A 26476-nucleotide genomic window follows, 5' to 3' on the forward strand; every position below is an offset into this window, starting at 1 on the left:
TTTGCTTTTGTACATAATTTTTTAGATCATAGTAAAATATGTCTCACATAAAATTTACCATTTTAGCCATTTTTAGATGTACATTGGCATTAAGTACATTTACATTGTTTTAGAACCATCACCGCCATGCATCTACAGAATGTACATAAAATTTAACCTCTTTTCATTTTATAGTGTATTTCCTCAAAAATATCTTTAAGAAGGAAAAGGATATTTTGGAATTTGTATTAACAAGTATTTTGGGGCTTCCCTGTTGGCGCAGTGGTTAAGAATCCACCTGCCAATGCAGGGGACGTGGGTTCGAGCCCTGGTCTGGGAAGATCCCACATGCCACGGAGCAGCTAAGCCCGTTCACCACAGCTACTGAGCCTGCGCTCTAGAGCCCGCGAGCCACAGCTACTGAGCCCACACGCCTAGAGCCCGTGCTCTGCAACAAGAGAAGCCACTGCAATGAGAAGCCTGCGCACCACAATGAAGAGTAGCCCCCACTCGCCGCAGCTAGAGAAAGCCTGCGCGCAGCAACGAAGACCCAACGCAGCCCCAACGCAGCCAAAAATAAATAAATAAAATAAATAGATTTAAAAAAAAAAGCTTTAACAAAACCTTTGTTGTTGCTGTAATCAGAACTTTTGAAAAACAATAATCACATTGATTAGTGCTTTGAGTCTTTCATCTTTGGCAGTTCATGTTTATTTTAAGTATAGCATGCACTAAGTTTGCTTAATATGTACTTAACACTTGACAGTAGTTTTTTAATGAAACTTTGATATTTTCCCTTATTTGTACATTTGTAATGCCTTTTATCTTTAACCTTTTCTTTTTCCCCCACATTTCTAGCACATAACAGACCAACAAGGAAGATCTCCTTTAAATATTTGTGAAGAAAACAAACAAAATAATTGGGAGGAAGCTGCAAAATTGTTGAAGGACGCCATTAACAAACCAGTAAGAATCATCTTCATAAATACTAGTTAGAGCCAAGCATTGTATTTAAATTGATAAGTAATTTGAGGATCTGTGGCAAGAGTGGAAGGATATAAATGTATGGATGGCTTCTTTCCTGCTTTTATAAAACCTCATGGTTAGACTTCATAGGTATTAAATTTGTTATCATCCCTAACATTTGGACATTTATTCTTGCATATCAAAATAAAACTGCATAAATAAATCTTTCGATCACTTAAAATTAATCTGATTTCCAGTGTAATTTGTATACTTGATATGCTGATTACAAATTTTAACCTATTCATTAAACCATCTCTCTCTACTTAGGCCTTCTAAGTAATATATTATATTTGTAAATATTGGGTTGGCCAAAAAGTTCGTTCGGGTTTTTCCATAACGTATGAAAAACCTGAACGAACTTTTTGGCCAACCCAATAATAATATTACACATCATTTGGTAATTTAGTTTCGGCAAGTTGTCATCTATTACAGATTCATTTTCCTCCTCAAGATAGTGAATGGGTTAAAATAGGATATTTCTAAGTCTTTTATTCTGCCAATTCAACCTGGCCTTTCCACCTACTTATGTACAAAATAATTAGCAGTGACATTAAAATAGAGAAGAATTAACAATTAGAAAACACTCAGTTATGCCTGAAAGTTATAGTGACAATAAAACTGTTACAGGTTAAAAATTGTTTGGAAACTTGCAAACCAGATAAAAGGATTTATACCAACTGATAAAGGATATAAGTTTTATACCAACAGGTATAACCCATATGTTTGAGCCTTTCCAGACATTTCTATTAAGTAGACAATGAGTATTTGTTGAGTATTTCTGTAAATTTAACACCATAAAATGCTGAAAGTGATGTGATAAAGAATACATATTCTTTATTCAGTACATGATCTCTGCCTTTAAGGAAAATTACACACATTCATACACATTTTTGTCAAAACACTATTCCCTGAGTACAGGACAAAAGCAAGGAAATAGATAAGCAGTACAGGCACCCTTATGTTATACTTCGTTGCAATTTGTTTTCTATTTGTATAGTTAAAACACATTTTTAGGGACTTCCCTGGCGGCACAGTGGTTAAGAATCCGCCTGCCAATGCAGGGGACGCGGGTTTGAGCCCTGATCCAGAAAGATCCCACATGCTGTGGAGCAACTAAGCCCATACGCCACAGCTACTGAGCCTGTGCTCCAGACCCCGCGAGCCACAACTACTGAAGCCCGTGCACTGCAATGAAGAGTAACCCCCTCTTGCCGCAACTAGAGAAAGCCCGTGTGTAGCAACAAAGACCCAATGCAGCCAAAAATAAATAACTAGATAAATTTATTTTGTAAAAAACCACATTTTTATTTCTTATATAATTTTTATATCTGAATGTATAAGATAAAAGGAATTAGGTACTTTTATCGAAAATGAACTGTCCTGGAAGTTGTTTGGTGGCATCAGTTTCTTCCTATAACAATAAAAATGTATTGAGAATATCATTTCTCTCTGGGATTTTCTGAACAGGAGGAAAGAAACTGGCTCAAGGTCCGTTGTTTCATAACTTTTATCTGCAAAGTCTTCTATCACAGATTCCTCTTAGGACAAATTATTGCTGGTACACATTTCTACATTCTAATCTGTGGCCCACTAAACTCACGAGGTACTTGACTAACACCAGATTTAGTTAACCAAGTCTATATCCCCCATTTGATATTTACATTGTACATTAATGGCTTTAAAATATCCTTTCAGAAGAGTTTGAAGTTGAATATTTTTTTAAAAACCCATTTGCCTTAGTTTCTCAAACTTATTTGACCATGGAATATTCAGAGGAAAACATGTTAGAAAATATAAATAATGAAAGAAAAATTTTTTAAAATATTGCTAGAAGGTCCAGTGGTTAGGCCTCTGTGCTTCCACTGCAGGGGGCGCAGGTTTGATCCCTAGTTGGTGAAGTAAGGTCCCGCAAGCCACACGGCAAGGCAAAAATAAATAAATAAAATATTGCCAGAAGATTCTCACTTGAAGTAGTTTTTAAGCAGATGAAGTTGAAATTAAAGCATTTTGTTGTATTGGGATATATAATTTATAACCAGGTTGCATAATTTATTATCATTCTTTGTCCCAGTATGAAAAAGTTCGAATATACAGAATGGATGGATCATACCGTTCTGTTGAACTGAAGCATGGAAATAATACCACAGTGCAGCAGATAATGGAAGGAATGCGTCTCTCTCAAGAAACACAGCAATATTTCACTATTTGGATCTGTTCAGAAAATCTCAGTAAGAAACTTGTTATTCTGTTGTATAAACCTGATTATTCCTTTTTGAGAGTGGGTTGGTAAACTTAAGTATAGCATCAATTATTATTGACTTTTAAATTTTCAAATGATACAGTGTTCTTCTCTTTTATACAGATTATTTATGTTCAAACTGCTGAAACAGATAAGCCTCTGCTTCCTCCTGGCCCCTCTTTGTTCATACAATGTTTGAAATGATAAAAACCAAAACATTTTTTCTTTGGCAATGAATTTGATTTGAATGCCGTTAAACGTAGTGCTCATCCAACTTGCCTTTATTTTCAGTGCTCACCTCATGTCAGAATAATACAGATTTTCTTTTTCTGTATACTGGTTTTCTATCAGATCTTTGCTATTTAAACTCAACCCAATGTCATTATAGATTTGTCTCTCAAAGTATTGCAGATACATAAGGGATTTCATTGAGGTGGTTGTGATTGGTTATCTAGTGATTTAATTGTATTTTTTTAAACACCAAATTCTACTGATTTTCTCATTAAATAGGCTATCATGGAATTAAGGATCTTAAATATATTTGATAAATTTTATTCATTTTCAGATTTAGTCTCATAATTCTTATATTCTTAATAAACAGTTAACCTCAAATTGGGTAGTAATGTTGATTAAAGTCAATATTGATTTAAATTTAGACCTTTAATTTGTGTTCAGTACTTAGGTACAGAGAGTTTGATAAAAAGTTTCTATGTGTTGATATAATTGGTTCATTTTTACATTATCGTTTATAAAAGGAAAGATGTTTTTCAGGCCTTCAACTCAAGCCTTATCATAAACCATTGCAACATGTTCGTGACTGGCCAGAAATACTTGCTGAATTGACTAATTTGGATCCCCAAAGGGAGACACCGCAGCTTTTCCTAAGAAGAGATGTGAGACTTCCTTTGGAAGTTGAGAAAAAGGTTTGCTCAGAAATCTGTTTTACAGTCATTTAAACGTTCAGAATCTACTGAGTTCCTGTTTTAAGCACTAGAGGCAAAAATTGTGCTCTTCCTTTACAGGAGGTTTTATTTCTGTTTTTCTGTTCAATCCTTACATCCCTGTTGTAAGTGGTAGAGTTTGAGTCAGTCTGCTTACAAAGCCCCTGGTTGGTTTTTCCATTTCCCCACCTCCATTGTCTTAGAATACAAAAGAAATAGAGAATCCATCCTAAAGAGAATTACCAACCAGATGGGAGAAAGATTTTAGAGTAGAAAAAAATTTTAGAGTAGTTAGAAAGGGAGTACAGTGTCAGATAAACTTAATAAAGGGCTAATCAGTTGTGTAAATTTCAAAGGAGGAAAGAGATGCATTGGTGTAGGGGGAGAACAGAAAAAACATTCTGGATAGAGAAGATTATATTTACAAAGGGGACATTAAAAAGTTATTCCCAACAGTCGGTAAATAGCTGCTTTTGACTCAACAGAGAACTATATAGATAGTAAAAAATGAGGATGGAATTTACATTTGATTAAAAAAAGGTCTGTCCCAAACAAGTACGTTTGGATTTGAATTACTGTAAATTTTAGAGGAGAAGTGAAATAATGTCATCTGAGGGATGACTGGACAAGGAAGAAACCTAAGGGAGATGTTACAAGTTAAACTAGGTGATAATCTAAATACAGTGGTAGCTGTGAAAACTGGGGGGGGAAAGAAAAGTTCCAGGGTCTCATAAATTTGGTGAAGAAAAAATACACAATTTCCTGATTCTTTATTCAAGAAAATATTAAACAGACAAGGTTAAACAAATTTCAGCACATGAAAATTTCAATGACCTTGTCCAAACTTGGTAAATGTTTTATGCCTGACTATTCATATTGTCCCTCTTCTGTTATCAAACTAAAGGTAGAAAAGGCATTTGACAAAATCCAGTAGCCTTTCATGGTAAAACTCTCAGAAAACTAGGATAGACGGGAACTTCCTCAGTATAATAAATGGCATTTATGAAGAACCCACAGTTAACATACTCAGTGGTGAAAGACTGAAAACTCCTCCTAAGATCAGGAACAAGACAAGGATACCTGCTTTCACCACTGCTATTTAACATAGAACTAGAAGTTCTAACCAAAGCAATGAGCCACACTCCCCCCACCACCACCCCCCAAAAAAAGGAAAGAAAGAAAAGAAAAAAAAAGAAAGGCATCCAGATTGGAAAGGAAAAAGTAAAACTGTCTCTGTTGATCACAAATGACATTATCCTGTATATAGGAAATTCCAAAGAATCTACATAAAAGCTACTAGGGCTAATAAATGGATTCAGCAAAGTTGTAGGGTACAGGCTCAACACACGAAAATCAGTTGTTTCTATAACCAGCCACACTCCACAAAAAAAAAAGGAAACTAAAAACTCCATTAAAATAACTTCTAAAAGAATAAAATACCTAGGAATAAATTTAACTAGAGAGCTGCAAAACTTGTACACTGAAAACTACAAAAACATTGCTGAAAGAAATTAAAGAAGACATAAGTAACTAGAAAGACATCCCATGTTCAAGGATAAGAAGACTTAATATTGTTAAGACATCAATACAAGCAAAGTGATCTACCAATTCAACAGAGTTCCCTAACAACAGACATTTTTGCAGAAATGGGAAAGGCAATCCCCAAATTCATTGCAAAGGGCCTTGAATAGCCAAAACATTCTTGAAAAAGAAGAATAAAGTTGTGGGATTCACATTTCCAAATTTCTTAGTACAAAGCTACAATAATCCAAACAATGTGGTACTGGTATAAGGATAGACATAGACCAGTGGAATAGAACTGAGAGTCCTGAAGTAACCCCATATATCCATGCCAACTGCTTTTTGACAAGGATGCCAAATGCATCCAATGAAGAAAGCATAGTCTCTTCAACAGATGATGCTGGGACATCTGGAAATTCATATGCAGAAAGTATAAAATTAGACCCTGATCTCATACCGCATCAGAAATTAACTCAGTGTATCAATAACCTAAATATAAAAGCCAAAACCATAAAACTCTTAGGACAAAATATACAGGTAATCTTCATGACCTTAGATTTGGCCTTGGAGTTTTAGATATGACACCAAAAACATGAGTAACAAAAGAAAAAATAGATAAATGGGACTTCATCAAAATTAAAAGCATTTGTAAATCAAAGGACATTATCAAGAAAGACAAGCTAGAGAATGCAAGAAAATATTTGCAAATCATAAATCTGGTAAGTGTTTACTATTCAGAATATAAAAAGAACTCCTACAACTCAACAACAAAAAGACAACCCAATTAAATTGGGTAAAGAACTTAAATAACATTTCTCCAGTAAAGATATACAAGTGGCCAACAAGCACATGTGAAGACGCTCAGCATTATTAGTCATTAAGGAAATACAAATCAAAACACAATGAGAAACCACTTCACACCTACTAGGATGGTTGTAATAATAATAATTTATAAAAGAAGATGTTGAGTTTTGATGAGGACATAGAGAAATTGGAACCCTTGTATGTTGTAGGTAGGAGTGTAAAATGGTGCAGCTGCTGTGGAAAATAGTTGAGTGGTTCTTCCAAAAACTAAACATAGCATTACCATTTGATCCAGCAATTCCACTCCTAGGTATATACCTAAAGAAAACAAGAACTCAAACAGATACTTGTATTCCAGCATTCTTAACAGCATTATTCATAATAACCAAAAAGGTGGACACAAGCTAAGTGTTCATCAACAGATAAATGGATAAAGAAAATGGAATATTATTCAGCCATAAAAAGGAATGAAGTTTTGATACATGTCATAACATGGATGAACCTTGAAAACATGCTAGATGAAATAAGCCATACACAAAAGGACAAATACTGTTTGATTCTACTTATCTTAAATAAATATGTAGAATAGATATCATAAACGGAAAGTATATTAGTGGTTACCATAGGTGTGATGGGGGGAGAGAATGAGGACTTAATGGTTACAGAGTTTCCGTTTGGGGGATGAAAATATGGAAATAGTGGTGATGGTTCACAACATTGTGAATGTAATTAATGCCACTAAATTCTACAGTTAAAAATAGTTAAAATGGCAAACTTTGTTAGCAGTTCTTAAAATGTAATAGATGTATGAAATTTGCAAATAATCTAAATATACTCAGCCTGTCTTCTTTCTCCCTAAGTAATATTTTTAAAGTTGGCTGGTAGAGGAAGAGCAATAATGATAATACTTGGATATTAATTAATTGCATATTATATTACAAATAATATAAAGTAGGCTCAAGTGAAAAGAAGCAAGGCTTAGTGAGTACTTAAGGTGAATCAGAATATCACGATCATCTGATAAAGTGGTTGCGTTCTTTCACTCATTGTGTAATTGAAAAATTCCTATTTTTACCACCTGAAAAATAGAAGAATTGCATTTTTTTGGTTAGGATTATTCTTTTAGGATGAAAAGAGCCTGCTTTCATTTAAAAAGAACAATTGTTGACTAACAGTCACTGAACACACTATTAGGAATTATAACTATTCTCTACTCAAACTCTTCAAATTCACTAAATCAATTTTTATTAGAAAAATGTTTTCTTTCATTTTTTTCCCAACAATTATTTTGAGAAATTAAAAACCCATAGGAAAGTTGAGAAAGTAATAAACTTCATACCATATACCATTCATTAAATTCACTAATTGTTAACATTTTGCTACATTTGCTTCATCTTTCCTCTCTTTTCATTGTGAACCATTTAAAATTGAGTTGCAGACATCCTTGCACTTAATCCCTAAATATTTTAACATGCATCTTCTAAGAACAAGGATGTACCTACATAGTATAGTACCACTTTCAACCTAATAAAATTAATATTTCCATAATAACATCTAATATCAGACCCATATTCAGATTTCCCCCCAATTTTTCAGTCTCTTATAACTCCCAACTGAAGGAGCTAGTCAACGTTCATGTTTGCATTTGATTACTGTCCCTTTAAGTCTCCTTTAATCTAGAGCAATCCCCTTATCTTTTTTTCCCCATGAAATTCTGTTTCAGTTTTTTTAATATTATCAATATGTGGAGTATTATAAGGTACTATTTTAGTTAGTATGACAAAATTTCTTTTACCATAAGGAATTTGGGTCAGTTTGAATCATATTTGGAAACACACTAAGTATTCATTCAGAATCTCTATAATTGGTGATTATTTCTAAGTAGAAATGTATTCTGTAGGCTGGCATTTTTCAATGTTTGTTAATCTTATCAGATAAAGTGAAACTTTAAAGTTTTCAAAACTTAAAAAAAGTATGCTCTCCTTTAGTGTTATTTGAAAGTGCAAAGTACTGAATATTTTTTAGTCAAATCAAAAATGTTAAGCTTTTTTCAAACTTCATGTGTCCTTCTGGGAATTAACACTTCCTTTTATCTTCTTTGAGGTTCACTACTATATTGTGTGAAGCACAGATTGTAGAAGAATGTTTGAGGAATATAAAGAATTTAAGTAAAATTGTACTAGAAGTTATACACACTCATATCCATAAACTGATGATAATTTTATTGAACTGTGAATCAGAGGTTAGCAACCTATGGCCTATTGCTGTATCTGACCTGTTGCCTATTTTTGTATATCCTGCAAGCTATTAATGGTTGAAAAAAATTTCAAAAGAATGATATTTCATGTCATGTGAACATTTCATGAAATTCAAATTTCAGAATCAAAATAAAAAGTTTTAGTAGAACTCCAACATTTGTAGATGTATTGTCTATAGCTGCTTTTGTGCTACAATAGCAGAGTTGAGTCGTTCTAACAGACTATCTGACTCACAAAGCTTAAAATGTTACTGTCTGAGCTTTAATAGAAAAAAATTGTCAACCTCTGCTCTAAAGCAATAACAGCTTATTTATATGAAATTACGTAGCTTTTGCTTTTTCAAATTAGATAGTAGCAAGCTGTACATTTATAACAGGAAATTGTGGCCTAATAACCAAATTATACTTTTTCTTTTAAGATTGAAGATCCATTAGCTATTCTTATTCTCTTTGATGAAGCCAGATATAATTTATTGAAGGGCTTTTATACAGCTCCTGATGCTAAACTGATAACATTGGCAAGTCTACTGTTGCAGATAGTTTATGGAAATTATGAGAGTAAGAAACACAAGCAAGGTTTCCTAAAGTAAGTATTTAATACAATTCATGGTCTTGTGCTATACCCAAGGTTCAGTTTAACCAAGAAAATTTAGAAATATTACGTTACTAAGAACTATTTAGACGTTGGTTTGGAATTAAATAATATAAGGCATGGAATGAGAAAAAAAAAAAACATAGTAAAGCATTCTTTAAGTTACACTCTCTCCAAAGTTCTTTTTCTTATATTTGAGTATAGTTTGATATGCCTTATACTTGTTCGCTTTATCTTTCTTTACTGTATGTTTAAATAAGTTCACTAAAACCTGACTTGGATTAGTAGAAAAAATGTTACAAGGCAGATGCATTTCAGTATAGCACCACAAAAACTAGTTCATGTTTCATGTTGAGAGAAAACATTGAGGTTTTAGCGTATCTGAAGTTTGTTTATTGTAGTTTTCAATATTCAAAAATATTTTGTGGCTACTAAAAGAAGAAACATTTCTCTAAGTTGAGCAATTTTAGGATCGTGACTTTTTGCTTAAAATGTTGAGAGTTCTCTGATATGTTACAATATAATATTTTTCAGCTCAAAAATCATATTATTTAAAGCCGTTTACATGTAAATGATTATATTACTTTAGCTACTAAAGATGATTTATTTAAAAGTTGTTGGCGTATTTTCTTACAGTGAAGAAAATCTAAAATCCATTGTACCTATTACCAAATTGAAAAGTAAGGCACCTCACTGGACAAACCGAATACTTCATGAATACAAGGTAAGCTGTTAAATAGAAATAAAAAGACATTTTATAGCCTAGTTGAAATTTTGTTAGTATTATTAATATGTTTTAAACATAGGTACATTACATTTTATTCTTGAAATTAAATAAGGATCTTACAGTTCACATGCCTGAAAGGAAAAGTAGCAAAATACTTTTATTTTTAATAATGTAGAATCTTTTACTGAATACCGTCTGTATGCTGGATACTGTGGTAAGTGCTAGAGATTAAAAAAACATGAGATAATACACTATCTCTATCCATGAGGCACTTAAAAATGTAACAGAATAGATAAACATTATTTTTAGACCTTGATATTTCTTTTTTTTTTAATATAAGATCTCAAAAGAAAAACTGCCTTTGGGATAATGTCACACAATTTTATTTGTCTTTGGGGTAGCCTTGATTTTAGAAACTGTTTAGTTGACCTGTTTGGATTATCAAAGGTACATTCTCCTTTCACATCTGTTTATTTTACTTTGTTTTTAGAATCTTAGTACAAGTGAAGGTGTCAGTAAAGAAATGCATCACCTACAGCGCATGTTCTTACAGAATTGTTGGGAAATTCCTACATATGGAGCAGCTTTTTTCATAGGACAGATATTTACAAAGGCAAGCCCCAGTAATCATAAAGTCATCCCTGTGTATGTAGGTGTGAATATAAAAGGACTTCATCTTCTCAATATGGAAACTAAGGTAGATTTTCATCTTTTCAGCTGTTTTTGACCAGTCACATTATGTAATATCTAAAATAACAGTACTAGCCTACATGAACAATTTCATTCATTCATAATAGCAAAGGATAGGGGGGTGAAAACGAAATGATTATCAATAGGGGGTTAACATATTAATTGTAACATTGAAATACCTTGCAGCCATATAAAAGAATGAAGAATATTTTTCTGTAGAATGATCTCTAAGATATATTTGGTGCTGAACCATATGTAATATGCTACCATTCATGTAAAAATGGGTATTTATCCAAAGAAAACAGAAACACTAACACAAAAAGATACATGCACATCCCTGTTCATTGAAACATTATTTACAATGGCCAAGATAAACAACTTAAGTGTCCATCAGTGGATGAATGGCTAAAGAAAATATGTAAATATATACAATGGAATATTATTCGGCCATTAAAAAGAATGAAGTCTTTCATTTGCAACAATATGGATGGACCTTGAGGGCATTATGCTAAGTGAAATAAGTCAGACAAAGATAAATAACATATGATCTCACTTATATGTGGAACCTTTTTAAAAAAAAAAAAACAAGCTCATAGATACAAAGAAAAGACTGGTGGTTGCCAAAGGCAGGGAGTTGGGAGATGGGCAAAATGGGTAAAGGGGGTCAAAAGGTACAAACTTCCAGCTGTAAAATAAATAAGTCATGGGGATGTAGTATAGAGCATGGTGACCATAGTTAATAATACTGTATTGCATATTTGAAAGTTGCTAAGAATAGATCTTAAAATTCCTCATCACAAGAAAAAGAAATTTGTAACTATGTATGGTGATAGATGTTAACGATACTTATTGTGGTGATCATTTTGCAATATATATAAATATTGAATCATTATGTTGTATACCTGAAACTAATATAATGTTATATGTCAATTATACCTCAAAAAATGGGGGACGTGAATACTATATTTGCATAAATACGTATTGCTTTTGTATGCATAAAATGTCTCTTAAAGCCTTTGGCGGGGGGAACCATGTAACAGAATAAGAGTAGAAGGGAGACTTTTCATTATATAGCATTTTGCAACTTAAAAAAATTTTTTTTAACTGTGAATGTATTACCTATTCTAAAAATCAATTAGATTTAAATGAAAAAAATACAGATTTAAAAAAGGAAATATAATATCTGACACAAGTGGTTCATTTTGCAAATTAGAATTAGTTATAAGAACATTTTGGGGGGCAAGATGAAGTGTGGATGGGACTGTGAATACCTGTTAGAACTGTTCAGAGGTTTTCTATTCCACCATCTTGATCTGGCTGCCCCTACTTCAGAGCTTTTCAATCAGAGGCTTATTACTGTATTGTGCTCCTTTTTCTAATCAAAGTCATGATAATATAAATATGGGGTTATCAATTACTTTTAGCATATTTAACACATTTCACAGGATAAACAGCTTTTTAGTTAGTAATAGGAAGCAGATAAAAGTCTATTTTGTTCATTCAGATATGTCACGAATAGACTATTTTCCAAATCAGTTTTAAGTAACTAAGCTTACGCATTTTTTAAAGGCATTTTAGATTAGGGAATTTCATCGTAAACCTAACTTTTTTCATCATTTTTGTAAGTCTTTATTATGTAATCACATACCTTCTGAAAGTATCCCAATTGTAGTTTAGTTATTTCCTGATAACTCAGGATCATCATTATGGGCAACAGTTATTTTCCCATACTGTTAGATATGCCTGGAAATGGAGATAAAGAATATGCAGGGACATAGGGCAGTGACTGACTTGGAACTTGATTTTTTGAAGTCTCTGATATCTGCTTGCTTTGGAGTCATTTGCTTATCATTTTCTATTTAGACTATTTTACTCATACAAAATAAGCTGCTTCTTATTAGCTTGCAACTACTTTTTCTATTCCTGTTGTACTAAGGAAATGAAGGAGAAATTCCCCTTGTCATTTCAAGAAATTTTTCCTCTGCTATTTCAGAGCATTTTATACAAATATGTGCAAATTCTTCTTCATTGAACTGGATGGTGATACTGTGGACATAACACTGAGCCTTTTCTCTAAACTATATTTTATGTTTGACTTTTGGGAGCATTCCAAATTTAGGCAACAATGAAAAGTTTTATATAGTATTCAAATGATGTTTCAGTAATATCTTATAACATTTCATATTATGAATAATATTCTGGTCCAGGAATTGAGTAAGTGAGATAGCAGTAGCAGGCAGAGGATGATAGTGTTATTAAGAATCTGCTTTTTCTAGAAATATAAATAGAAATGCTGTCATTGGGCATACAAAAAGGTGATTGAAACCAAGGGTAACAATGTTTTCTGTCCACATAATCATTACCTTGTGTTCTGTAAGCTACTGATAAATTTATGGCACCTATAAAAGCTCTAAGATAATTACATTTTCAAACGATCAAAGATAGGAACAATCAGCTTGTCCTCAGTTGTCTTAGACTGACCAAATCTGCTAGGGTTGAATATGACAAGCTTGCTTAAATAAACATCTTCATCTGCAAAAATACTTTCATTTGCATTTAAAACTCTACATATGGGATACATTAGCCTCAGTGATTAAATCTCAGGAAAAGCCATAGAATACAGCTGTGTTTTTTTTTTAATCTCAATTACTTCTGCCTTCTATATTTTGTTATTGTTTGGAATAATGAAAGTTGCCCCTTAGAAAATACAGCTCAGCCAGTTTCATATACTCATCTGAGACCTATCTGTCTACTTACATAAAATGTAGGCACTATCAAATAGGTAAATGCAGTGTTACGGTTCAATGTTTTACTATAGTGAAAGCATTACAGTCTTCATAACTGACCTGTACTTGTTGATATATCTTCAACCTTAATACCACTGCTACATCCAGGCAATAGATTACCCTTTGCTGATGTCAATTTATGTAGACCATAATGCACTTCTGAAATAAAACTGGTTCTTTAAATACCCATATAGTGCCATTGTTCATGGTCACTTGTCAACATCACTATTTCTCCTGTGTGTCCTGGTTGGCTATGTCTGCTTCTGACTTACATGGTTTCCCTTTTCTGCTCTCAACTATCCCTGTCATTTCTCTTACTTTTTGACTTCCTTCACTAAGCACCTTCCCCTTTGTAGGTTTTACCTCCTAATGAGAGCTACTTTTTCCTTCTGGAGCAGACTGGTCTCTCAAAACAGCCATGTGGGCTCTTCAACTCCATTCAGCCGTTTTCATTATTGTGGATTTCTCAAGAATTCCTTTCTCCCTGCACAGTCCTTTAAAAACAAAACCTTTATTTTTAACTTCTGGCTTCAGTGCTTTTGTTGGTCATTTGACCTTCACGTAATCGAGGAGTTGCTATACCACAGATGTATTTTTTTTTCTGTATATTAAACTGTTTTGAGGACATATTAAACGGACAATTTCCTGTCTCTTGATTAAACAAGTTTCAAGTCACTGATCCAAAAGATAGACAGTTTAAGGTTTTATGATATCTTGACTCAGTGTTTCATTGTGTACTTTGGTAAATAGCTATTTTAGCAGATCCTGTCTATAAGTTATATTTTATAAGTATAGCTATTTCTAAGCAAGATGTTATTATTTTCCCATTATAAATGGTATACACTCATGTAAATTAATTATATTATGTTTCACTTACAGAACCTCACTTTCAGAATGCCCTAAACCATTACCTTTCTGGCATATCCTTAGTTTATTATTTACAATCATTATGTTAAGAACTGCTAGTCATAGAGAGGTAATGTTTCTCAACATACTTATTTTAAAGGATGGCATGAACACTTTCTTTGTATATGTGTATACAAAGAATATATTTTTAGGGTAAGAAAATATAAGTTACTACTAGGAGATAATTGTTTTTTAAATAATCCAAAGAATATATTGGATTCCTATTTAAATATACCATTATGTTACAACATGTAGGAATAGGGTACTGTAATTGGTTTTAAATAGTTCTGTTGAATATATGAAGGATATATTATTAATTTTTAAAATAATGTTTATATTTACAATAAATATATCAGTGTACTTATTTTCAGTGATATGAAATTGCCTAAATCAACATGTTACCCTATTACATAAATTTCAGATCTGAAAGTACTATATGAATATTCAAAAGGTACTGAATATATCAATAGTAAAAGGAATTGTTTTTAAGATGCAGAAAGTAAAAACTTGCAGTACACTTAATTTTTTTGAAAGCCACTGATAGAAAGGGCATCTTTTTTTTCCCCCCATCATTGGGTAAGTTTAAGGTGTACAATATGTTGATTGGATACACTTACCTGTTTCAAAATGGTTACCACCATAGCATTAGCCAACACCGCTATCACACTGCATAATTACAGTTTCTTTTTTCTGGCGAGAACATTTAAGATCTACTCTCTTAGCAACTTTCAAGCATATAGTACAGTATTGCTAACTATAATCATCATGCCCCACATTAGATCCCCAGAACTTACAACTGAAAGTTTGTACTACTTTGACCGACATCTCCTTAATTTCCCCCACCCACCAGCCCCTGGTAACCACCATTCTACTTCCTGTTTCTGTGAGTTTGGCTTTTTTAGATTCCACATATAAGTGGTATCTTATGGTATTTGTCTTTCTTTGGCTTATTTCACTTAGCATAATGCCCTCCAGTTCCATCCATGTTGTTGCAAATGATAGGATTTCCTTATTTCTCATGGCTGAATAATATTCCTTTCTGTGTGTGTACACGTATACAAATACATAGCACAGAATGGGCATCTTTAAAAAATTTTGTCATTCTGATTAGAAGAATATCATTGCTCAAGGCAGTCTTCTAAGAGTCTACCATATATGTGGCTCTGTACACAGGCTGTGTGACGTTAGTGTGGGCACTTTGAACAAGTTTTATTCTAACTTTCAAAACCATTGTGTTTAAACCTGTCTAGATAGGTGTAGATAGTAAGAGAAGATGGGTGTTGTTTTTAATAAATATTTCAATATAATGATTTCTAATTATGTTGCAGGCTTTACTCATCAGTCTTAAGTATGGTTGTTTTATGTGGCAGTTGGGAGATGCTGATACATGTTTTCAGATCCATAGTATGGAATATAAAATGAGCTTTATAGTACATACAAAACAGGTAAGTACCTAATCAGTTATTCTGGACTTCTAGTAATAAACTCTACTGTATTAATAAAGCTATTTCTTTTTTAAAAAATGACAGTCCATTTTACTTTAAGGAAAACCTCTAACATGAAATTAACATATTTACGACCAAGGTAAAAAGGCAGGCCTTTCCTAAGCAAAGCCAGAAACTTATCTGAATAATTTATTGCAGTCTTATAACAATGAAAAATTCCTTTTCAAATACATAGAGAACTGTCTGTCCACTGCCATGTATGTCATTTACACATTCTTACATGTTTCAAATTTATTGTCAACATATATTTTACTTTGTAGGCCGGCCTTGTGGTAAAACTACTAATGAAGCTAAATGGACAGTTAATGCCCACCGAAAGAAATTCATGAGAGGAAAGCAACTGATACTTAAGCCACCACATTTTGTGATACAGATTTTTTCCATGAAAGATTTCTTAAACTATTACTTTTAACAAGGCATTTAGTCTCTTGTAATATATATGTATACTATTACATTGTACAGAATCTGTACTTATGTTTGGTGTGTAATATACCAATTAGTTTTATATAATATCGTAATAAGCTATTTTTAGGAGAAACACACAAAAATGTGTAGATTGATGGTCTGTATAATATTAGACAAAACAGTAAGCTTTATAAAAAGTTATTTTTGGTAAATGGTACAGAATTTAGAGTGGAATATGATGAAATTAAAATATAGCTTTGCTATGACTTTGTGTGTCATTTCAAAATGTACAGGAAGTCACGATTTGAATAAAGAAAATGTGTTTTCTACTTAAAGCATATATAACACTGTCACTTAAAATTTTTTTTGTAATCTCTGAACATTTCTCAACGTGTTTTTAAAAGACTTAGTTAAAATGTTTATTTGGTATAAGCTAGTATTTCTCAAAGTATTAATAGTTCTTGAACCCCCAGCATCATAATTACCTGAGTGCCTCTTAAAAACAAGGATTTCAGGGACAAGTTCTAGACAAGTTCATTCACTCTCTTGGAAATAGCAGGACCTGGGAATTTTTTCTTAAGTTTTACTTAATTTTCTGTTGAAATAATTCCAGACCTAATAATGAATTTGTATTATTAAAGTTAAGTAAATTACACAAAACTGCCTGGCACATAAGCACATACATACATGGACACATAGACTAAGTGACAATCTCTGAATATTAGTAGTTGCATTTGTTAAGAACATGTTGTATTTTTATGAGTTGGCTCAATGATGTATTTATATTGCCTTTACATTGTAGGAAGTAGATCACCAAATATCTGGTTGTTTTATTTAGGGGAGCACGGATATCATATGAGGAGCTAACTTGGTTAATCTGCTATTTAATAAGCTTAGAAATTAGTCTTTCCAAGCTAACAGATTGTTGTGTTCTAAGTAAGTTCAGAGATACAGTAGTAATACTTAAAATTATCCTACAGGTTGCAGATAATTTTTTAATATTATCATCTACTCTTCACGTTGACATCTGCATATTTTTAATGGTGGTCTGCTGAGCTTTATTAAAATTAAGGGGACTTCCCTGGTGGTCCAGTGGTTAAGACTCCGTGCTCGCAATGCAGGGGGCCCAGGTTTGATCCCTGGTCAGGGAACTAGATCCCGCACGCCGCAACTAAAAGATCCCGCATGCAGCAACTAAAAAGATCCTGCACGCGGTAACGAAGATCCCACATGCTGCAGCTAAGATGCAGCGCAGCCAAATAAATAAATAAAATATTAAAAAATAAAATAAAATAAATAAAATTAAGATTATGTGGTTAAGTAAGTTTAATGAGAAAGCCTGATTTATCTTTAATTCTGTGCTAAGCACTTTTGACTCTACATAGACAGTGCTCTGTTCAGTTTCATCCATTCCAATAGCCTCAATTGTTACCAAATACCCTGTTGACTCCCAAACCTAAAACTTCAGCCTCAACCTCTTTTCTGAATACTAGATCTTAATTTCCAATTTCTTGCTATTCTAGCTCCACCTAAATGGTTTACACAAGGAACATCTGTTTCATCATAGCTGGAAACAGAATTTGTTTCATCTACCTGCTCCATTCTATCCTTACACTTGTATTCTCTGGTTAATGGCATCAAACTGCATCCAGTTGCTTACCCTGGAAATCTGGGAGTGGTCTATAACTTCTCCCTCTTTAATCACCCTACACATTCCACTTAGCGAATTCTGTCAAATGTCTTGTGAGTCCTTTCCTATTCCCTTCTTCTGTGTTTGCACTGCAGCCACCCTAGTTCAAGTCCTCGCAGTCTATTCTTGGGCTTATTGTAGCTTCTTCCCCTGGCCTCCCCAACTCAGGCTCTACACCCTGCCACACTGGGGCCAAGTTAACCTTTCTCATAGATCTGATTATTTCATTACCCTCTTAAAACCCTCCTCACTGATGTAAAGTTAAATTCCAGTTCCTTAGGGTTGAATACACTAACCTGCCTATCCAGATTAATTTCTAACCAATTCTCCCACACTCATCCTGTGCTCCCAACCCAGTGTTTGCCAACCCTAACTCTGCAGTTACCTGGGGAGTTTTGGTACTTTATGACTCAATAATTTTTGGGTGGGGCCCAAGCATTTCTGTTTTGAAAGTATCCCAGGTGTTTTTGATTTATAGCTTAGGGTTTAGAACTTCTGTTGTAACTAACTTTAGGAAATAGCTGAATGCTTTTCCTTTCACAGAGGGAAGTGAGGATGCATCAGTGCTGCATCAAACAACTCCTTGCTCCATTGAGTACAGTGTACCCTCCTGGAGTTGTACAGTATGGCAGACCTGAGAGAAGGGAAGAGGAAATTATTAGAGTAGCATGGCTATTAAAAGCTTAAAAATATATAGTATTAAGAAGTCAATTTCAAAGTTAGTATTGAAAAAAAAAATCATCATTGTCAGACCATAACATACCAGAAATAATAAGGGGAAAATGCAAACAGCTTTTAATGAGTGCCTAGGATTGGTCAGGCACTATATGAGCACTGGGGATAAAAGATACTATTTTCCTTTTCATCATTCTTTCAATAAATTTGAGTGCCTTTTATGTGCCAGGGATCCAGTGGTAAGAAAAAGTCCCTGCCTTCAGGGATCAGAGTTTAATGAGGGAGATAATAAGTACTCATATTTATGAACTGTGATGAGGGACTTCCCTGGTGGCGCAGTGGTTAAGAATCCGCCTGCCCATGCAGGGGACACGGGTTCGAGCCTTGGTCTGGGAAGATCCCACGTGCCACGGAGCAACTAAGCCTGTGTGCCACAACTACTGAGCCTGTGCTCTAGAGCCCATGAACCACAACCACTGAGCCTGTGCGCCACAGCTACCAGAGCCCTGCTCCCCAATGAGAAGCCACCGCAATGAGAAGCCCGCGCACCACAACAAAGAGTAGCCCCCACTCGCCGCAACTAGAGAAAGCCCGCGTGCAGCAATGAAGACCCAACACAGCCAAAAAATTAATTAATTTTTTAAAAATTAAAAAATAGTCTTCACCCATAAACTGTGATGAAAGAAAAATAAAATGTACTATCTAAGCAAAAAGAGGGAAACTTGATCTAGTCTTAGAGATCAGGAGAGGCTTCCTCGAGCCAGTGCTGCTTGAGCTGGCATCCGAGGAGTAAGCAGGAATGAATGATGTGAAGAGAGTTGAGGGGAAAGGAAATGAGGTGAGATATTTTGACCTCAAGGATGGTCTTGGAGAATTGATGAGAGGAATTACAATTTTCTCATTTTTAGCTAAGAAGTGAATTCAAACAGTTGTTTATCCAAATCACAGCAAATGAATTTCCATTGTAGAAATAAAACCAGAATAGGTAACCCTGTGTATGATAACTGCATTGTAAAGAGGAAAACTTACTGAAGAACTATGTCTTATAAGATTAAAAATTGCAATAATTGACCCTAGAAAAATTAGACTTGATAGAAATATATAATGAAGTAAAACTGCCCATAGTTCTTGACCAAATTTAATAGAAGGATTGCATAAATAAAATTTAGATTTTAATTTGATCCTGAGGAACTCAATGGCAAAAACTGTACTTGGAAGAATTTGGTATGTGCAAAAAACTGATTTATTAATCAATTCCTTTATAATTTACAGAGAAAAAAACAATGAAATTATTTCTTACTGAAATAATTTCAGTAAGATGAAAATGGGAAAAATTTAAATTGTTTTTGCTGTACTGCGTGTATAGGAAACTGATCATGAAATTAAATTGGTTTGAGTACATGCAAAAAATATTTCCTCAACAAAAATCCATCTGTGATGGTATGATTCCCATTTAACATTTGTATTCGTAAAGCCAGAATGCCTCCATGGTCATATCATATCTGGTATTTGAAGAGGCAGGGATAGGCAGACTGAAAAGGCCCTAAAGCAAAAGAGGGGTAAGCCCTGGGGGTTCTTAGAAACCAGAGTGCTCCAGGCAAAGAAATATATATTAGACATCTTAGGGTGTAGATGAGAAAAGCAATTTCAATACATTGTGCCAATTTCTATTATAAGAGGAAGTGCTGGTTGTTCAGAATTCATTTGAAGGGCACCAAGGATAAACAGGAAATACTTCCCCATTAGTTAAATAATAATAATAATTAATACTTTAAAATGGTGCATACTATATGCCTGGCATTGTCTGAAGCACTTTTAGATATATTAATTCATATATATCTATATATATAGATATATATGTTTAATCCTCATAACAATAACTTTGAGGCAGTTACTATAATTCCCATCTAACAGATGAAGAAACAGAGAGAACATAGAACATAGAAAACATTTGTTTTCTATCTTTTAAAAAACTTAGGAGCCAAACTTCCTAACACAGTAATGTAAATGTTTTCATTCTCTTATGTTGTATAACCTGAGTACAACTGTATATGTAGAGGTTATGTTACTTGTCTAAGATCAAAAACCAGTAAGTGGTAGTCAGAATTCAAAATCTGGCAATCTGGCTTCTGAATTTAGACGTTAGTCAGGTAAAGGAGAAGTAGCTGAGAGGTTTATCCAAAAAAAAAAAGATCAAATCTTGAAGGATGTTGTGTTCCCTGCTAATGAGCCATTGGAGCATTTAGGACTTGACTAGTTCAGATTTGTGTGTTGAAAGATCACCCTAGGTCACTGTACAGAAGGGCTCAAAGGGGTCTGAGCAAGAAGATATAAAACAATGGGAAGAAATGGATCAATGTTTTGACAAAACCAGTGACCTTTTGGATATGAGGAATTAGGAAGAGATAGGAATCACAAATAATTTCCCTCTTTCTGTCCTGGGCAACTGGAAAAATGGTACCACCATATATGCTTAAGGGAAGGAAGGAGGAGGGTTTGAAGAAATGTGTTGAAATCCTAGTGCCTAAGGGACATGTAGGTGGAGATGCCCCTGGCCTGAAGCTCAGAAGGCTCTGCTGGAGTGGCAGTTGAAACTACAGGAACATATTTAAAGCTACCCAGGAAGAGAGTAGAGAGAAGCAAGCCAAAGAATGCCATTTGAGAAATGGACAAAGCTTTGTAGGGCAACACACAAAGCATCTTGTTAGGTACATGGATATCAGTATGGAAAAGAAACAGCTTGGCACCATCCTGCATACTGTATATTAATAAATTTCATATGGGCAAAAGTAAGTATTAAAAGAATCTTTAGGGCTTCCCTGGTGGCGCAGTGGTTAAGAATCCGCCTGCCAATGCAGGGGACACGGGTTGGAGCCCTGGTCTGGGAAGATCCCACATGCCGCGGAGCAACTAAGCCCGTGTGCCACAACTACTGAGCCTGCGCTCTAGAGCCCGCGAGCCACAACTGCTGAAGCCCACGCGCCTAGAACCCGTGCTCCGCAACAAGAGAAGCCACTGCAATGAGAAGCCCGCGCACCGCAACGCAGAGTGGCCCCAGCTCGCCGCAACTGGAGAAAGCCCGTGTGTAGCAACAAAGACCCAGCGCAGCCAATAAATAAATAAATAAAATTTTAAAAAATAAAATAAAAAAATGAAAGTGGTTGTTAATGGCATCAATAAACTGCTTACCCTGTCAGCTTTAAAAAAAAAAAAAAAAAAAAAAAGAATCTTTAGGGGACTTCCCTGGTGGTGCAGAAGATTCTTAACCACTGCAGGGGACACGGGTTCGAGCCCTGGTCCGGGAAGATGCCACATGCTGCGGAGCAACTAAGCCCGTGCGCCACAACTACTGAGCCTGCATGCCTAGAGCCCATGCTCTGCAACAAGAGAAGCCACTGCAGTATGAAGCCTGTGCGTTAGAGTGATGACTTATGGGTTTGTGTTGGATGGTAGGGGCAGGGCCGGAGGGAGGTTGGGAACTACGTCACTAAGGCCAGGAGTTTAAAGAAAGCTTTTACGGCAAGTAAAACCTAAAGGCTGAGACAAGAAAGAATATTTATACCAATATGATTCATAATGGACCCAAACTAGAAATATGTAAATGTCCATCAACAGTACAATCACGAGTGTGCTGCATGATTTCATTTATATAAAGTTCAAAAATCAGCCAAACAAGTTGATGGGGATAAATATGAGAATAGTAGTTACCTTGTGAGGGGAGTGACGGGGACAAGGTACAAAAAGGGTGCTGGAATATTCTATTTCTTTTTTTTAAATTGGGGTATGGTTGATTTACAGGGTTGTGTTGGTTTCACGTGTACGGCAAAGTGATTCAGTTATATATATGTATCTTCTTTTTCAGATTCTTTTCCCTTATAAGTTATTACAAGATATTGAATATAGTTCCCTGTGCTATACAGAAGGTGCTTGTTGGTTACCTATTTTATATTTTATATTTTATGTGTTAATCCCAGGCTCATAATTTATCCCTCCCCTCCTTTCTGCTTTGGTAACCATAAGTTTGTTTTCTATGTCTGTGGGTCTGTTTCTGTTTTGCATATAAGTTCATTTGTATCATTTTGTTTAGATACCACATATAAGCAATATCATGATTAAAAAAAAAAAAATGAAGCCCGCGCACTACAACGAAGACCCAACGCAGCCAAAAATAAATAAATTTTAAAAAAAAAAAGAATCTTTAGGGAATTCCCTGGCAGTCTAGGGGTTAGGACTCTCGCTTCCACTGCAGGGGGCATGGGTTTGATCCCTGGTGGGGGAACTAAGATCCTGCAAGCAGCGCCATGTGGCCAAAAAACAAACAAACAAACACAAAAACAATGAGAAAAGAAAAAATAAAGGGATCCTTAATATCACTAGAGAAAAACAGACCAATATATTTTAGAGCACATTCATTTATGGATTGTTTTTAATGGGTATCATGAGAATAGGTGTTTAAAATGCCTTTAAATGTACACAATAAAAAGGAAAGCAAAAGAATCAGGGAATTTAGAGCAACTGGAACTCCTACATGGCAATAGGAATGCAAAATGGCACAACCATTTTCAAAAACAGTTTGGTAGTTTCTTATAAGTTAAATATATACCTACTGTAGGACCCAGTCCTTCCACTCCTAAGAATTTATCCAAGAAACAAAAACTTATGTTCACATAAAAATTTGTATGCAAATGTTTATAGCATACATTTCTCATTTTTTCATAATTCATAATGAAATGTAATTACTCATAACTGCCCCAAACTGGAAACATCCCAAATATCCTTCAGTGGGTGAGTGAATAAACAAACTCAGGTACATCCATACAATGGAATACTACTCAGTAACAAAAAATAAACTGTTGATGAACAATATGGATGAATTTCAAATGCATTATGGTAACTGAAAGCCAGACTCAAAAGGTTACATATTGTAGCATTCCTTTTAGCTGACATACTGGAAAAGGCAAAACTATACAGTCAGAAAGCAAATAATGATTATCAGAGGTTAAGGATGAGGGTGAGGGGATGTGGGAATATAAAGGGGCAGCACAAACGAATTTGGGGGAGTAAAAGAACTGTTCTATATCCTCATCATGATTGACAAATACTCAGTGTATTTGTCAAATCTCACAAAACTGTACATCAAAAAGGATTCTACATAAATTTTAAAAGTACATTAAAGAAAAGAATAACAACTTGCTATACAAGTGTTGAAAATTTACCAAAAATATATGTAGATTTAATGGAAATATAAGTCAGTACTCAAATTCTAAGAGTGAGTGGTCAAAGAAGATTCACAGGTTATACGTTCAGAAATGCAGACAACTTTAAAAAGTGGAAAAATACAAATCTTTCCTAACAAAAATGCAAAACAACCTTATTAAAATAGTTAAAATAGTATGAAATAATAAAACAACTAATTACATTAATAAAAATCAATGATGACACAGGATTAAGACAACATATGAGAATATATTCTGGGTAGTACTGAAAATTGGTTTAATCTGCTGCTAAAGCCATCTGGGAAATGTTTACTCTCCTTGACCTGATGATCCCACATTGAGGACAATCCAAGGATGAGCCCACTATCCCCACTTTCTCATTTGCAGTGCTCTACTGGCACAATTTCCCTTACTTGCCTAGGGAGTAAACCATATGTGATGCAATTCAACAGGGGAAAAAAGTAATAGTTTTCTAACATTACTGTAAAACTGGAAGAAAACTGTACAGTTAAAAATAATATATACCTAAGGCAATTGCTTTTAAAACAAGTCTCCACCAGAGCATACCAAATGCTTTAGTTGTTACAAGATCATGTAATAATGCCATTAACTCAATTATATGATCAAATAATGCATGTATAATCTCAAACCAGTAGTCAGCGAATCATTTGTTGATTTTGGAATATGTTATGTGATGTTTTAATAACATGCCTTCCCAGTTATATTTTACAGATGCTGATAATACTTGTTGTTTGTATTTACTGAATACATACTAGTAGGGCAGTGAAAGGGAAAGAACCTAAAATGGCAAGTCATATATAGATAGAAAAATGGATAAATTTTTCACTTAATTCAAATATGCAACATTTTTCCTTTCTGGATTGTTGGCTTTCAATTAATACTGAATTTAGTTTCGTACATATAACCACTAGGAGGAAGAAAAGCCAAATCTGGATTTTTAATTTATTTCAGCCACTTCACTCACAAATAATTTACTGTATATAGTTAAAAGTTGGATTTTAATTAATTTTATCTGAACTTTGGCTTACTTGTTAAGTTACCTCCTATCTTAAAATACATGGATATTCACATACCACTTATTGTTTTATATTGTATAAAAAAGCACGGTTTCACTATGGTATAAAGTTAATTACATTTTTCCCTCTTTCTTAGTCATAATCAATCATTGAAATGGTAAATATATCATTTCTCATTTACATTACTGTATAAATGAGGAAAGATTCAGAAATAGACATTTTCCAAGGTGGATTAAATACTATTATAGGAGTTACCATAACAAAATGTTTTTGAAACTTATTTTCAAGTTCTAAACAAAATTTGAGACAATTCTTAGGTAGAGGTAATCCCAATCTGCTTTTTAATGTGGAGTTTAAATCACAAGTCAGAACCTTAGTATTTAAATTCCCTAAAAGAAACAGGAGGAGGGGGATAAGAAAACTACCTGTATTCTGAAGACCAAAGGTAATATAAATTGCAATATTAAGATTAAAAAGCTTTTTTCACCTCTACCTTATGCTGAGTAAAGAAGGTAAGTATACTAATTAGTACTTTTTAATGCTCTTGATTAAACAAATACCAGACCTCTGGAACACTAGCAAATTATATATATTTCCAAAAGTATGATAGGGACATAAAAACAGACATATATGTCAATGGAATAGAACAGAGAGCCCAGAAATGAGCCCACACATATATGGTCAGTTAATTTATGACAAAGGAGCCAAGAATATACATTGGGGAAAGGATAGTCTCTTCAATAAATGGCGTTGGGAAAACTGGACAGCCATATACAAAACAATGAAACTGGACCACTATCTTACACTGTACACCAAAACTAACTCAAAATGAATTAAAGACTTTAACTTAAGATCTGAAACCATAAAACTAGATGAAAGCATAGTGAGTAAGCTCCTTGACATAGGTCTTTGTGATGATTTTTTGAATTTGACACCAAAAAATCACACACACACACACACACACACACACACACACACACACACGCTGGAATATTACTTGGCCATAAAAAAGAAATCTTGCCATTTGTGACAACACGGATGGACCTTGAGGGCATTATGCTAAGTGAAATAAGTCAAAGACAAATACCATATGATCTTGTAAGGATGTGGAATCTAATAAAACCTGAACTCATAGATCTAGAGAACAGATTGGTGGTTGCCAGAGGCAGGGGATGGAGGGGGAGATATGGATGAAGTGGATCAAAAGGTAAAAATTTTCTGTTAAAGCATAAAGTCCTAGGGATATAATGTACTATTTGAAAGTTGCTAAAAGAGTAGATCTTAAAAGTTCTCATCACAAGAACAAAATTTTGTAACTATGTAGGTTGACAGATGTTAGACTTACTGTGGTGATCATTTTGCACATATACTGAATCATTATTTTGTACACCAGAAACTAACAATGTTATATGTCAATTATATCTCAATTTTAAAAACCACCAAGTTCTTAACTCATTAGGCAGATGACAAATTTCAAGTA

At 34.1% G+C, this 26476-nt stretch overlaps 1 protein-coding gene and 1 non-coding gene across 5 annotated transcripts in view; both read left to right on the top strand.

The window, feature by feature from the left end:
- Positions 1-16526, top strand: part of KRIT1 (KRIT1 ankyrin repeat containing) — a 35649-nt gene extending 19123 nt beyond the window's left edge. For all 4 annotated transcript variants that reach the window (XM_061197812.1, XM_061197813.1, XM_061197814.1 and 1 more), the window contains 8 exons: positions 838-945; positions 3077-3233; positions 4016-4167; positions 9187-9353; positions 9996-10083; positions 10577-10783; positions 15797-15913; positions 16234-16526. In XM_061197812.1, coding sequence (XP_061053795.1) covers positions 838-945; positions 3077-3233; positions 4016-4167; positions 9187-9353; positions 9996-10083; positions 10577-10783; positions 15797-15913; positions 16234-16302 — 1065 coding nt within the window. In that variant the 3' untranslated portion in view covers positions 16303-16526. The remainder of the gene's footprint in view (positions 1-837; positions 946-3076; positions 3234-4015; positions 4168-9186; positions 9354-9995; positions 10084-10576; positions 10784-15796; positions 15914-16233) is intronic.
- Positions 16527-17456: 930 nt separating this feature from the next.
- TRNAA-CGC (transfer RNA alanine (anticodon CGC)) lies at positions 17457-17529 on the top strand. The gene has a single exon. It is a non-coding gene; the product is annotated as a tRNA-Ala (tRNA).
- Positions 17530-26476: the final 8947 nt, after the last annotated feature.

The sequence above is a fragment of the Eubalaena glacialis genome, chromosome 8 (assembly GCF_028564815.1).
Source record: "Eubalaena glacialis isolate mEubGla1 chromosome 8, mEubGla1.1.hap2.+ XY, whole genome shotgun sequence".
In the NCBI taxonomy this organism is placed as follows: domain Eukaryota; kingdom Metazoa; phylum Chordata; class Mammalia; order Artiodactyla; family Balaenidae; genus Eubalaena; species Eubalaena glacialis.